Source organism: Cucumis melo, chromosome 12 (assembly GCF_025177605.1).
Source record: "Cucumis melo cultivar AY chromosome 12, USDA_Cmelo_AY_1.0, whole genome shotgun sequence".
Lineage (NCBI taxonomy): Eukaryota > Viridiplantae > Streptophyta > Magnoliopsida > Cucurbitales > Cucurbitaceae > Cucumis > Cucumis melo.
Genome location: NC_066868.1, coordinates 23886950 through 23902741, shown reverse-complemented (window position 1 = coordinate 23902741; position 15792 = coordinate 23886950). Strand labels below are relative to the sequence as shown.

At 31.2% G+C, this 15792-nt stretch overlaps 2 protein-coding genes across 2 annotated transcripts; both read left to right on the top strand.

Moving 5' to 3' along the window:
- The first annotated feature begins 5368 nt into the window (after positions 1-5368).
- Positions 5369-7295, top strand: LOC103486255 (CBS domain-containing protein CBSX5-like). The gene is made up of 2 exons (XM_008444145.2): positions 5369-5886; positions 6050-7295. The coding sequence occupies exons 1-2, from the start codon at positions 5546-5548 to the stop codon at positions 6903-6905; spliced, it is 1197 nt and encodes a 398-aa protein (XP_008442367.1). The 5' UTR covers positions 5369-5545; the 3' UTR covers positions 6906-7295.
- A 3564-nt stretch (positions 7296-10859) lies between these two features.
- LOC103486276 (sphingolipid delta(4)-desaturase DES1-like) lies at positions 10860-13947 on the top strand. Its single transcript, XM_008444178.3, has 2 exons — positions 10860-11705; positions 12823-13947. The coding sequence occupies exons 1-2, from the start codon at positions 11550-11552 to the stop codon at positions 13639-13641; spliced, it is 975 nt and encodes a 324-aa protein (XP_008442400.1). The 5' UTR covers positions 10860-11549; the 3' UTR covers positions 13642-13947.
- The last annotated feature ends 1845 nt before the right edge of the window (positions 13948-15792 follow it).

Sequence of the window (15792 nt, the reverse complement as noted above, 5' to 3'; positions counted from 1 at the left end):
AACGTGTAAAGATGTTATTTTCAATTAATAAATAAAAAAAGAATAAAAGTGTGAAGATGTCCAAATCCAATTACACAAACAACATTTAGTTCCAATTTGGGGGGGGGGGGGGGGGGGGAATATACTTCCAATTAGAAATTAGAAAGTCGAAATTTAGACCAAAATAAAATAAGAGAGAAAATATCACAATAAAATGCCTTCTTAAGTCATGAGATTGCTCAAACTAAATTGAAAGAATAGTAAAATTATAAGTTTAATTATATGGTTCGTTAAAAAAAAAGTATACTTTATTTAATATTTGGGACTTTTACTAATATGTCAAAATTAGTTTGATAAATTAGGTACATAACACACAACTTTTAGACTTGTAAAAATTGCAAAATATAAGCCCAATCCACATTTAAAAAATGCAAAATTATAAACATACTCTCTTAAATTATAAACATTTTGACGCGTTCATTTGATATGTTGTTGATATACTTGATGCATTTTTTATATACTTGTTATTCTTTGCTGATACACTCGATGAATTAAATAACATTTGATATATATCATTGGTTTGATATATTTGATATGTTGTTTATACATTTGTTAAACTTTGTAAATACACCCTTGATGCACTAACATGATGCACTTGTTATATGGTAGATACACTTGTCATGGTTTGTTCATCCATCTGATGGATTTAATACAATTAATAAGTTTGATACATGTGATACACTACTGATAAACATTTTGTACGATACACTCGACAGATTTAATACATTTGATGTAATTCATATGTTTGATACCTTTGATGTACTGTTGGTACAATTTCTTTATTTACTGATACATTCGATTGATTAAATACACTTGATTTTCTGCTGATACACTTTAATATACTTTGCCGGTACACTTTGGTTTACTATATGTTTGATACACTTGATATCATGTTGATGATGCATTGATTTGTATACATGATCAACTTGATTGAATAAATCATTTTAAATTTACTTAAATAGGTTAATGTTGAAGAGAATCTTGAAAATAAAATTATTTACTATGCAAAGTTGATAATAATAGATTCAATCGTCAAGCTTGAATTTCAGAATGTATCAAGTTCACAAAAGAATCAAACAATTACATCACTCTATCAACCAAACACACAATTTGTTTTGTAATCCACGTAGAATTGTGGCTCATCCCATTGAAACTACTATGAAAAACAATTACTGCATCCTTAACCATAATTATAATAAACTGCAAAACTATTGAAAAAAATGAAAAATAGGTAATAAATATATAAGTCAGCTAAAGTACATATAATATAAGTGCATCACAACACTAATATACAGAATGGATATAGAAAGTAGAATCAAAACAGAACCAACATAGAAAAATAAAACAAAATCAGTTGAAATCATACTCTAACTTCAAAATACAATCTAAGAAAGTAGAGAAAAATCACAAAAAAATTACTATGTTCAACAACCACTATATTTCATATTGCAATTAATGCATCATTGCAAGATTAATACAGTATAAAAGAGAAGAATTCGTGGATGCATAATTACAATTGTTCACACGAGATTTCCAGAAAAATTTGATTCGTGGAGTTGAACTTGTGTTGATGTTGTATTTACGTTAATTTGATGCGGTGTGGTTCGATCTCTAGAATTTGATCGTCTGATTCTCTCTCGGCTGAATGCTTATGCTTGATTTGAGGAATCGAAGCATGTGATGTTCTTGAAGTTAGAGTCTTGAAAGAAAGCTTGTATTTTCAAAAGAGCTTCAATCTTCGAATGTTCTTGAAGTTTGAGTCTTGAAAGAAAGTTTTGTATTTTCAAAGGAGCTTCAATCTTTGAGGGTGTTATTGAAGTTGGAGTCTTGGAAGAAAGCTTGTATCCGAGTATTTATAGAGTTCTATGATGGTCTTTTATGAACTTGAGTCTAGTCTGGTCCACAGACCATACCCATGGGCTCAATCACATGTATTTGAGTGATATTTAATTTTGGGCTAAATTAAGTGATATCGTCCAATTTGTCTTTAAATTTAATTTAGGACACATGTCAATTTTTAGTTAATCCTAAATACAATTATTTAGTAAATGACATGACGATTTGTAATTGGTTCCAAAATTTCTTATTCACATCAATACACCCACTACAAAACAATTAATCAAACTTAAAATTTTTCATTTGAGTGATTGGCACAAAAAGAAGAAAAAGGAAAAAATGATATTGAAAAAATCCTTACCAATTTCATACACAAATCATTTTCTTTATAAGAAAGGTTGATTAGAGTTATAAAAAGGGAAGAAGAATTAAAGATGATAAGGCTAAAAAGGAAGAAGATTTTAAAGAGTAATAATGTTGCCGTATTTGCAATATTCTAAAAAAATGTATTATATTTATTATATTCTTAAAAGGCTAATTATTACTACCATTCTTAAAAGGCTAATTATTTACTCATTAAATTTATAATAAATTTAGTAACTTGGTTAATTTTCATAAATATAACAAAACACTCAAATATTTACACTTGTATAACAAAATCAAAAAGTCCCTGACCATTTTTTAAAAATATTTTAGGTTTGCTCTTCTTTACCACTTTTTTTTTTTACGGTTTTTCTGAAATCATAATCTTTGTTTTCAATCAATTATAAATCTTGTATTATTTTGTTTAAGGTGTTATTTGGTTCAAAGTTGTGTACCAAATATAAAAGATATTGTTAACCAATCTTGAACAAAAATCGTTGGGATACCAAATGTAAATGGTACAAACACAAAATATTACCAAGTATAAAAGATCATGTTACACGATCGTGTAGCTAAATCTAAATGATATTAGTACAAAATCTTGTACAAAATATAAAAGATCTTGAAAAGAATCGTTGGATATTGGTACACGATTGTGTAACTAAATCTAAACGATCGTGTGTTAATATCCAACTTTTTTTCTTTTAAGATCGTGTACCAAATAAATTACGCGGGCGAGTGGCCATTCCCTTATTGATCGTGATTTTTTTGTATTTTTCATTGTCGACTTGTGGGTTTTTCATGAAATTGTTCTATAGTATAAATATTTTGCCAGTTTATTAAGTATTTTTTACAAAACTCCTAATTTTGTGTTTATAGATCTTTTTAATTTTAATTTTTAAATATATAGATACTTATCACTTTTATTTTTTAAAAAAATCAATTAATCTCGGAAAAATATTATAAATGTAACAAAACACCAAACTATTTACTGGTCGTGTAACAAAGCCCATAAAGTTAGCTATTTTTTAAATATTTCAGATTTGCCTTTCCATTTTTATTCGTCTTCCTCCTCTATTTCATCTTCTCCGATCTTGCCTTGCGATTTTGTCTTTCTTCTTTTCTCCTTTTTTTTCTGCGATTTCTTTCCATTATCTTTCTTATTTTTCAATTCTTTATTTACGTCGTTTAATCTAATTTCCATCATTTTTTTTCTTTTCCACTTTTTTTTTCGCTTCAATTTCTTTTCATCGTCTTTCTATTTTATATTTTTTTTTTGCTGCGATTTATTTCCACCGTCTTTCTTCTTTTCTTTTTTTACTTGTTTGCATTTGGGTAACCAAATCTAAACGACTTTGTATAAGATTGTGTACAAAAAAAATAGCAAAATCTTATGTGTAAAAAAAAACAAAATCTAAAAGATCATGTGTATAAAGAATTGAAAAAAAATCATTTAGATTGTATTAGCCAAATGTAAACGATCGTGTAAAAAAAGTAAACGATCAATGTAAAAAAAATAAACAATCGTGTAAAGAAATCGAAACAATTGTGTGGCAAAAAAATTAAAAAAATAGTGTACCAATTTTTTTTAAAAAAATCATTTAGATTTGAGTCCCCAAATCTAAACGAACGTATAACAAAATTAAACGATATAATTGAAAAGATAAATTGTAGCCATATCTAAACGATCGCGTATAAATTATAGCCATATATAAACGATCGTATATATATTGAACCACATCTAAACGATCGCATATATATTGAACTATATCTAAACGATCGCATATAAATCACAAATATATTACGCACGCGTTATTGACGGCGTAGTTGAAGAGGCATTCTTGCTATTTTACATGGTGGACCTCTAGGATTTTTCCGTTTTTGAAATTTATAAAGCGTAAATATTTTCAGTTTTTTTATATTTTTTAAAAGACTTCATTAATCTATGAGATATAATTTTATTTTATTATAATAAAATTTTAAACTTTTCAATTCATGTTTAATAGACGTAGAAACAAATTAAATTTAAAGTTGGAGAATTAAATTTATAAATTAACCTGATAATAATAAAGTGAAAACCCACTTTTTTTTAGAACTTTCATGAATTCACTTGTAAGAGGCAACGATTTAGTCAATATACTTCTAAATTTGTAACAATTTAATTTCTTAACTATAACAAAATATCATTACTTAACGTTAAATAACTTACTCAATTGTAGTAATACTTATAATTAAAGTTTGCATATTTATTAAAAATTTGATTTTTTTTCTCTCTTTTTACATATTTAATAAAAAATAATTGTATAACACGTCAAACATAAACTTTCTATCTCGAACGCATTAATTTCAAACGTCATAACTTAATTCAATGTCCAAATATAGGAATATAAATTAAGTTTTCAAATAAAGTTTATTTCAACAACATGTGAGTCCCCATCCAAACCAGAATTTACACTAAAAGTGGGAAAGGGGAAATTTTTGGGCAACCAATCTAAGAAGGAAAAAATATCTATTAAAGGAAAACTTAAACTTTTGTAATACATTAGCATAAAACTTGCACATAATCAACCATACATTTTAGTTGAAAATAAAGTGAAACACATTTTCTTGTTCCGGTAAAAAAATCACTTTTATTCTCTAAACTTTTATAAATACAGCAATTTAGTTAACTTTGACTTGTAATGATTTATTTCATATACTTTTAATATTGTTAAGTTTCTAAATTTTACTATATAATAATTTAGTCATCTTGACTTAAAGTTTGTAATGATTTAATTCCTATGATAGAAATTAGTATAAAACAATATTAATTAAGATGTAATTTTGTTGATTTTTCTTTGATATTAAGAACTGAATTATTACAAATTTGACTGTTACATAATAGACTTTGTATAAACGAGATTAAATTATTACAAACTAAGGAGGTAAAGGGTGTTAGAAGAATGAAATGATAAAAAGTAAAAAGAAGGAAGGCCGTACATTTCAATCTCATTACAAGTGTTAGAAACCAAATTGTTTGGTTGACCAAAATTTAGGGAATAAAATATTTTATATAAAAAAAATAAATAAATACACTTTTTACTAAAATAAATAGTCATGGAAATTGAAACAATCAAAAAAGAGAAACTAAAAACGCGTGCGCCACCCCAAGGGTAACCAACCACATATCACGCCCTATAAATTTCACACATTTCCCCCTCAATCTTTCGTATCGGAAATTCCGCTCCACCCGACCCCATTTCGTCTTCTTTCTCTCTTCCTCACCGCCATTTTTTCTCTTCCATTTTCCAATCTCAATTGCTCTTGTATGGCAGCAACTTTGTTGGGCTGCGAGGTATCTGACCTATGCCTTGGAAAACCTGCGCTTCGATCCATATCCATCTCCGCCACTGTCGCCGATGCCTTATCGATCTTGACGAAGATTGACGAAGGCTACATAAGCGTCTGGAGCTGTGGAGATCATTCCTCCTCTAAGGCGGATTCGGATTTACATTGTCGCTGCGTCGGTAAAGTATGCATGGTGGATATAATCTGTTTTCTTTGTAGACAAGAAAATTTGTTGCAACCGGCGATTGGGCTTCAATCTCCGATCTCTGTTTTGATTCCTGAGGGATTTGAACTCGTTAAGCATTTGGAACCTCATGCCAGGTTTGATTCTTGCAAATAGTAGACATTCTGGATTTCGATTTGGATTTTTATATGTTTTGGTGTTGTTGAAATCGTGTAATGGATTGTTTTCGTGGAATTGTGATATTAGGTTTGTTCTGTGTGATGGATTGTTATTAATGTATCTTGTTTTTGTAATTTTCAGTTTGATGGAGGCGATTGACCTCATACACGATGGAATACATAACCTTGTTATCCCAATAAAAATGAGCACAAGTCAGAGGAAAAACATCCTCAAGAAATCACCGGCTAATTCCATCTCCTCTCTCCATAACGATCAAGAATATTGCTGGCTAGCTCCGGAGGATATAATCCGTTACCTCCTCAACTCAATCGGACTTTTCAGCTCTACCGCCGCGAATCCTATCAATTCCTTGAACATAATTGATACCAACAACATTCTTGCCGTCCGTTACGACGAATCTGCGTTGTCTATTCTTCCTCTAATCTCGCAAGCGCTGATTCACCAATCCTCTGTCGCCATTGTTGACTTAGACGACAAATTAATCGGCGAAATTTCGCCGTTAACGCTCAATTTCTGCGACGAAACGGTGGTGGCGGCTATAGCAACGCTCACAGCCGGTGAATTCATGGCTTATATAGACTGTGGTGGTCCTCCGGATGATTTAGTGCAATTAGTAAAGGAAAGATTAGAAGAGAAAAACTTAGAGGCGGTTCTGGAGTGGGTGGAGGAAGAATCATTAACAATCTCATCTTCATCTTCTTCAATCTGTTCTTCTTCAGATGATGAGTTTGGATGTGGATCGAGTAGTACTGGATCAGGGAGAAGTGGAAGGATTTGTGGGTATTCAGCGAGAGTAATGAGGAGATCTGAGGCGATTGTTTGTTATCCATGGAATTCTTTGGTTGCAGTGATGATTCAAGCTTTAGCTCATCGAGTTAGCTATGTGTGGGTGATTCAAAACGACGGAACTCTCGCCGGAACAGTCACCTTCGCTTCATTGTTGGCCGTTTTCCGGGATAGATTAAAATCTCTATAGTATAACGTTTCCACAAAATTTCAAAGCTTATGGAGTAATCTAGATCATCCAAAACCCAAAATGGTTTTGGCTTTTGGAGATTGAACACGAAAATAGTTTTAAAAAAAACCAAATTCCAAATTGAAACTCAATGCAAAAATCTAAAACTGATTTGAGAAAAACAAAGAAAATAACAATTTTTTGCCGATCGAAAAAGCAATCAACATAGGAACTAGGAAGTACCGTTTCGTTTCGTAAAAAAATATTTTGGGGAACACTCCCTCCCGAAGGATGGCGACTATATATTTTATGGTCCCTTGAGTACATCCATTATACATATACAAACATGTACATATACACATACACACATGTACATACACATCTACATATATGAACTTCATTTTACTATAATTTGTTTCAAATTCTTTTTACTTTAACTTTTAACTTTCGAAATAATCTTGATTTTGTGTGTGGTTATATAGGAAGCACAAGAAAAGTAAGTATACTTCCCTAGTTTTTCAAATTTGTATGGTGCAACATTCAATAATTTTAAAAAAATGCTTAGGTTCATCTCTTGGGTACAATTTTTAGCCTACATTTTATCAAACTGTTTAACTATAAGGTGTAATGTGACAACCTTTGTTTCTTACATTTTTAAAGTAAAGTGAGATGAAAAAAAATGCACAAAGATAAGTGATGTTCGAGATGCCTTCAAACATTATTATTATTATTATTTTTGGGTTAGATTCATTACTTTCATATTCTTTAGATTAATTTGGATTTGAGGATTATGTCGTTAGTTTCTTTCGGCTAAATTTAGAAAGGAGGAAATAAGTTCCTTTAACCATAGGAGTGACCAAATATTTAAAAATAAATTGAGAATGTATATAACTATAGTATAGTATTATTGTGATAGTGAATTCATGTAATTATAGTATTATTTATGATTGTGTCATGATTGAAATAATTTGAAGGTAGAGTCGAGTTGAGTATGATAGGATATGTCTTTGAATTGGGTCAATTTAGGGTTTGAAATTTATGGGTCGAATGTTATATACTTGCCCACATTAATTATTTGGCGGCTAATTATTACATTGGAAACTTCTACTAAGTAGATTAAATTTCTGTCACATTTTCAACTATACTACATCACTTGTGATTCTCATTATATATCACTAAAAAAAATAACTTACATATAAAATAGGTAATAAAATTTTATTAAATGTGACTATAATGTAATTTGACCAGTATACTTGTTTAACAATTATTAAATGTTTCCTCATTAATATAAATTTAAAATTTTTAATATCACAATGATATTTTATCTATATTTTTATCAAAATCTTTATAAAATTGAAGTTAAATGGAAACTCCAACATTTTTCTTATTTATATTTACCTTTATTGCTTGCTAATACAGTTTTTATAATCTTTAAAAAATAGGATAATTACAATAGATAATAATTTTTAAAATCATTATTAAGTATATAGCAATATTTTTAAAAAATTATAAATATAGCAAAGTCCATTAGTGATATACTTCTATCGTTGATAGACTCTTATGGTTTATTGGTGATAGTCCAACATTTCCTACATAATCTATCACTAATAGACTCATCGATAGATTTTGACAGATTTTGTTATACTTGCAATTTTTTTAAAATGTTGCTATATACTTAATTATTTTGAATATAATTGCTACGTTTGCAACTATAAAAAAAATCTTTAATTGATAATAGTAAGATCATACTACAATTCAAATTTCAAATAGTGCATACAAAACGTGAAGATGTCCTCGACAAGTACACCACATAATTCTGACATTAATGCAAAACAAACACAATAATTTAGATATCCACATCATTTCAACTTAAAATATTTGAATTCTATGTTAAAAATAGTTATAAACGTTTATAGTAAGTAATATTGCAACTATAAAGTTTAGGAATACTTTTGAAAAGAAAAAAACAAAATTCAAAATTATCTTTCATAAGTTGCTTAATAGTTAGAAAGATTCATAATCTCACTAGATAACTAAAAGGAGAGTTGAATGATGGTGATCCCTACCTAAAAGTTAAGTACTGCCCATAACCAGATCTGAAACCTGATAGATTATAAAAATGATTGAACTAAAAATCTAATATATTTCTAATGTGTGTATATATTGAAAGTGGAAGTCACGTGGTGGGGCTGTGCTCTTAGGCTGTCGCACTTTGATTTCTGGAACATGAAAGTGAAGGTGGCACCAAAATTTAATAAAAAATAAACAATAAATGAAAAGTATATGTTTAAATTTAGGGGAATTTTTTTTCTCAAAGTTCTTTTTTTATATATATATATTTATTTATTTAATTTCATTCATCTCAAAGTGTTGCCCTCAAATTTTCTACCTGTAGTCCTTAATTTATTTTGAGTTTCATTTCAGTTTTATTTTTAGATTTTAGATTATTAAATTTTATTTCGTAAGGTTTCAATTCATTTTTTCCAACCATATAAGTTTTTTTCTATGTGACATTCTTTATGAATCTAGTCAAGATATGTAACAACATGTCAAATTATATTTTGTAAAAAGTAATTATTAGTGGGAGTTAAAAAAACGATGATCCAAAAACTTGATCAATCCAACCCGATTGAATCGTATTAAAAAAAATTAAAATATTGTAGGTTGGGTTAATCCATGAATTTACTAACAAAAACAACCCAAATCAAACTTGAGTTTATTATTTATTTATTTATCTTAATTTTTATGAGTCTTTTTAGAAAATTTCCAATGATTGCTAAAACTAGTTTTTTAGACTTTAGATAAAGAAATTTATTCGTAATATAAGTTGAGATTGACCGGTTAATCTTAGTTTAATATACGAAAATAATTAAGTAAAATTTTTACATGCTAAAATTTTACTTAATTTAGAACAAAAATTCGAATAAGTTATGAGACTAACTCTAACCAAAGCCAACTATGAAGCACGAAATTTCCTAGTTGGATTGGATTGAATTCATTATTCAATAAAAGTTATTTAGATTGAAGAGACGTACTTCCCGAACAATTAAGTTGGATCTAGGAATGTATTGTCGAGATAACCACACTTCAATACCAAACTACTATATAGAGTGTATAATGTAGCTAAACACAAAGAGTAAGGTTAGAATCCTCCTTTAGAGTTTACTTACTTCAGATCAATATCAAGTGATACGTTTTTCTATGCCCACTTGTGGTTAAGTGTCACATTGATGAACAACCTCTAAGATTATAGAGTGTCAGAATTGAACTTGACTTGATTATTTAATGATTAATTCAACACAATGAGTCATAATTAGCCTACAAATCGAGCATTTGATTTTTTTTTTTCTTTTAGAAACTTTGTTCCCTAACATGACTTCCCAATTCGTTTGTTTTGTAAGTTTAGCTTAACAACCTTCCACAAATTGTAATTATAAAATACAAATAAAAAAATAGTTTAAACTTAGTTGATTTGATTATTTTTACAACTAAATCAAACTTTTATTACATTGTAGCAAATTAATGTTCATTAAATGACAAAATCAACTAAATCAAACTTTTATTAATTTGTGTTGATAGGTGATCATTACTTTAAAATTAATTTTTTAGCCTCTTTTTATTTTGAATAGTTTTTTCAAAATCTGCTTTATACTAAAAATGTTATATAATCATTCGAGTTTTCTTATCTGATTAGTAGAAACAGAGGGTTGATAGTTTGATTTTATTTGAATATTTTTAGTTAATTGTCAAATCAATTTTCTGTTTTCAGCCAAATTGTGACCATCAGTTTTTTCTTCCATAAATAATAAACATTATTTCATTTTTCATGTTTTCATTTTTCAAAAATAGATCTCAAAATAAGAGTCCCATGATTTCATTTTCAATTACTAAAACACACACCAAACCATCCAAAAACAAACTCCTGTATAAGTATATATTAATTGCAACATAGCATCTCTTAATTATATGATAAAATCAAGAACAGCAGTTGTTGTCCTCGGTGATTTTTTTTTAAAAAAAAGAGTTTGATTTTTGACTTTTTTTTAAAACCCCATTAATAATTCCCTTATCAAATCAAATAATAATAAAAAAAAAGGGTGTATTTACGTTGGTTTTTCTTTTCTTTTTTCTCTGTATGATTTTTATGTTCTCACGTTCTGAAAGAAATTCTTAAAATTGTTGAATCAAATTTTATCATATTTAAATTCTGTTTTTATTTATTTATTGTATAGAAGTTTTTTTTAGTGGTGCATAAGTTATAAGCCATGAAGTGAAAATAGATATTTTTATAAAAAATAAAGGAAGGGTCGAATAGAAAAGAATAGAATCGAATATAGATAGATACCATTCCCACCAGCGGCAAGTTGGCAATGGCAACGCTACGAAGACGGCGACGTATAAAACAGCGTCCGGTCGAACGCAACGTCCTTTTCTAAATTTAGGAGTCACCTTCGTTTCCATTTTCCTTTCCATATTTGGTCTTCTTCAATCCTCCGCCCATTCCTAAATCTTCAACAACCTTCCTCTATAACTATCCCTTCCTTTCTCTTCCTCTCAATCACCATCCAATTTCATCTTCACCAATCAGCACCACACCCCAGGAGACGCAAATTCTTCCGGGCATCTTCTGGGAGCAACGACCACCGGGAATCACTCACATACACAATGCAAGGTGGTGCAGAGAGAGATGATGGCGTTATGGCCACTGACTTCTTCTGGTCTTACACCGATGAACCTCACGCTTCCAGGAGACGACAAATTCTCTCTAAGTACCCTCAGATCCGGGAGCTCTTCGGTCCTGACCCCTGGGCTTTCTTCAAGGTTTTTCATTTCTTCTCTCTCTTGATTCTGAGAATGTAGAGAGTTGTGGTTATTTTCTTGTCAGGATGTTTTGATTTCGTGTTTAGATCTGTATTGCTGGTCTCTACACATGTCAATGCCTGAATTTGATTTGTGTATATTTGTTTTTATGTTTGATTTTGAACCTCATCTCTGCTACATTGCTGCGTTTTACTTTGTTTTTGTTTTTCTTTTATCATTCTGATTACTCGTATTTGTTGCATCCATCGAAAATCTACATTTGAGATTCGGAACACTCGTAATTGATGGATCTGTCCACTTCGCTGTTCTTTTTGCGCTGGTTCAGTTTTTTTTTTTTTTTTTTTTGCTACATTCCTGTATCGTTTATTTATTTGTTTGTTTTTTTGTTCCTTTCTTCCTTCCTTGTAGTACGAACGCTTGTCTAAACTTTCCTGCCTTTTCAACTATTAGGCAAGCTTTGATTCAGGATTGTTTTGGTTTAAACTTTATTTAAAGTTACCCTTCTTTTCTTATTTGGAATTTAAAAGAATGCCCTGGAGGGAAATTAACCCTCAACCTTTTTCACTACGAAATGGTAAAGTTTAGTAGTACTCGATGAATTTTGTTGTTTGCTCTCTCGACTTTTGGTAAATGTTTAGGGAGGAAATTAGCCCTCGACCCTTATTTTCTTGGTTGCCTGGCTCTAATATCTGATTTTAGCAGATGTTTAATCCTTTGATTAGGGTAGTCCATTGCAGCAGTTTAGGGCTTGTATAGTTTCAAATGAGACCATTTATGAAATCAGAAGAATAATTGTTGAAGTTAAGTATTTAGACTAATGCTTCCTGCTGTTGTAAAGGGAAGGCTGATTTTTTTTATTGCTTGTTGTATTTGTTAAGAAGGGCAATTGATTGTAACTGCGTTGGCATTTTGATTCATTTGATGAAAAAAGTAAAGTCATGATCACGAAGAATGAGAACTTGGTGTGAACAGCCATTTATACATTCACGAGCATGACCTTGTAGTCATAAAGTTCAAATTAACTATTGTAGTTTGAAGAACCAATCATTAATTTATTCTTACAGTATAAAAAGTTGGTCATTTTTTACTTCTCGTTCTTATTCTCGCAATCTTGCAGATTTCTATGGTGGTTCTGCTTCAGTTATGGACTGCTACGACTCTTCACAGTGCAGACTGGTTAAAGATATTGGCAATAGCCTACTTCTTTGGCTCTTTTCTCAACCACAACCTATTTTTAGCCATTCACGAGCTCAGTCACAACCTTGCCTTCTCAACACCTGACTACAACAAGTGGCTCGGGATTTTTGCTAATCTCCCCATTGGAGTGCCCATGTCCATCACATTTCAAAAGTATCACCTCGAGCACCATCGCTTCCAAGGAGTGGATGGCATGGATATGGACGTTCCGAGCCAGACCGAAGCTCATCTGGTGACTAATGTTGTCTCGAAAGCTATATGGGTTATCTTCCAACTCTTCTTCTATGCACTCCGCCCATTGTTTCTCAAACCAAAGCCCCCAGGTCACTGGGAGTTCATCAACTTCATTATTCAGATAGCTCTTGATGTTGCCATGGTTTACTTCTGGAGTTGGAAGTCTTTTGCTTACCTGATCCTCTCCACATTCGTCGGTGGTGGGATGCATCCAATGGCTGGTCACTTCATTTCCGAACATTATGTCTTCAATCCCAAACAGGAGACATATTCTTACTACGGTCCACTTAATCTTCTTACATGGAGTGTAGGTTACCACAATGAACACCATGACTTCCCCAGAATTCCAGGAAGCAAGCTTTACAAAGTGAAGGAGATTGCACCTGAATACTACAATGAATTAGATTCATACAAATCGTGGAGCCAGGTGATATACATGTACATTATGGACAAGACAGTGGGGCCATTCAGTAGGATGAAGAGAATGCCAAGGAAGTCTGAGTAGTTGATCCTTTCTCCTCTCCCCTTTTAGATATTTTTTGTTCGATTCTTTCTCCATCTTTTCTGGTGGATCATTCTCTTTGAGCTGGTTGTGCCCTTGTTTTATTTACTTACATGTGGAGAGTTTTCTTTATTCTATTTAGATTGTATAGTAGCGAGGCATGTTCACTGTACTGTATTCGATTCTTCATGGCTTTTTGAGGGGTTGGTTTGTAAAAGGTGCCAAGAATTAGCGAACCTAGATTCATATGTTTGATATTTTGGTTAATTTATAAATTTAGTGCTGACTGTACCTACGTATTTTTATCTACATTGTTTCGGAAATCCCAGATGAAAAAAGCCGTGATGCTAGATGCGATTTCGTTTTTATCAAGTTTGAATTTTTGAATGAAGACCATTTAAAGCATATATCTATGTTCATCTATGAAATTATATGCTTATTAATGAATCATGAGAACGTTTTGTTTCATGTGGGTGGGGCATGTTGTTTTGAGTTAATAATGTACAGGTACATTTGAAATCAGGTCACCACTCGCAATAAAGAGACTACTGGTTCTTACTTTATATGTCAAGTTGATTAAATTGCATAAATGTTGAAAGGGCTGTTTTTTTTCTTTAAAAAATGAATAAATGCTCGGAAAGGTGTCAAAGTGTAATTAATGTAGCGTTTAGAGAAAGAGTGGAATACAAGTTGTGTGGATCATAAACTTTTTGGGCTAAAGGAGTGTAGTTAATAACTTTGTTCTTTCTCCAACTCCCTAATTCACAACTCATTGACTCAACTCAATTTGGGACAGATCTTTTTTTCTTGGTTTGGACTGTGGTGTTTGTGTGGTCTGGTTTGGTTTGTGCGTTGGAAATTTCTTGGTTTGGATAGAAAACTGGTAGAACAAAAGGAGTGTACATTATGGATGTATAAAGATTTTTTTTTTCAGAAGAACATTACACAAAGATATCAAGGCCACATTTGCTTCAACCAACTAGAAAAATCATCCCACCAACCTCGGGATTGAGATCCATATGCTATTTAATGAGCTATACCATCAACAACTATATTAGGAGACTGACGAATATGTCTGAATCGAATCGATGCACCCCATGATTAAAAGATCATCCTCCACTGGTTTGATTGGAGTTAAGATTTCCTCCTCTTTACCCAACCACTGAACTGCTATCTCAATATCATACTCCTGCACCAAAGGCGACAACTCAACGGTGACAAAAACTTGAACCCCATCCCCAGTTTGCATAAATCTCCACAAACAACATATCAGAAGCCTCTTCCATATATCGGCCATCAAGAGCAATGAGCACAACCATATGATTCTGAAGCACCTAACCTACATCCTCTTTGCCAGAAGCATCCCAAGTAGCATCATAAAATAATGCCAATCATTGTTTCAGAGGTCAGCCTCACACTTCTTGGCCGACATCTACCCTGCTCCTTAGCTTTGACACCAACCTAATTGCCAGCCACCTCAAGTCCAATTAAAGTCAGCCTCCCATAACTCACAATGAACCATCATATAGAACCAAACAACGGCCCCCATGTAGTTGTTATCTCATGAAAAACTGCACTGTTTGCGAAGTTCACAAATATTCCACAACACCACAATACAATAAAGACTACCAAATCATCTACATTAACATGCTCCTTCATCCAACAAAAATGATCTAAGGTCTCCCATTTGTTCATTTTGCATACAGAAAAGGTACAACATTAACCATAACAAAATAATGTTAAATGATTTTAGTCACATGAAACTATTAGAAGAGACAAATTAAATCGTCGTTTCTGACTTGCAATCACATAAGTGGCACATGACATTCAACATAATCTACCATTGTTCAACAATTTCATTCACGTGAGAATAATATCATTAAGAATCTTTCACCTACCAATCTTCACGGTTGGAGGCAACAAGAATTGTCATAAACTTTACAAAGAGATATCAAAGGACAAATGTTTGATGTAGAACCTTGAGATTTTAATTCAACCATACTTATGTTGACAAATGAATATAAACTTTGTAATCTTATTTTTCCTAATACTATGACTTAATCAGTCTACTTAATTTAATAAATTGAAATATAAATTAGTAATACTGCTTCAACAAATGACCAAAAAATCCAAACCATCTGACAACATGAACTA

Bases quoted from the DNA above. Each gene is read 5' to 3' on its own strand.
- LOC103486255 (XM_008444145.2), top strand. From the start codon at position 5,546: ATGGCAGCAACTTTGTTGGGCTGCGAGGTATCTGACCTATGCCTTGGA. The intron at 5,887-6,049 runs GTTTGATTCTTG...TGTAATTTTCAG, and splicing joins CATTTGGAACCTCATGCCAG to TTTGATGGAGGCGATTGACC.
- LOC103486276 (XM_008444178.3), top strand. From the start codon at position 11,550: ATGCAAGGTGGTGCAGAGAGAGATGATGGCGTTATGGCCACTGACTTC. The intron at 11,706-12,822 runs GTTTTTCATTTC...GCAATCTTGCAG, and splicing joins ACCCCTGGGCTTTCTTCAAG to ATTTCTATGGTGGTTCTGCT.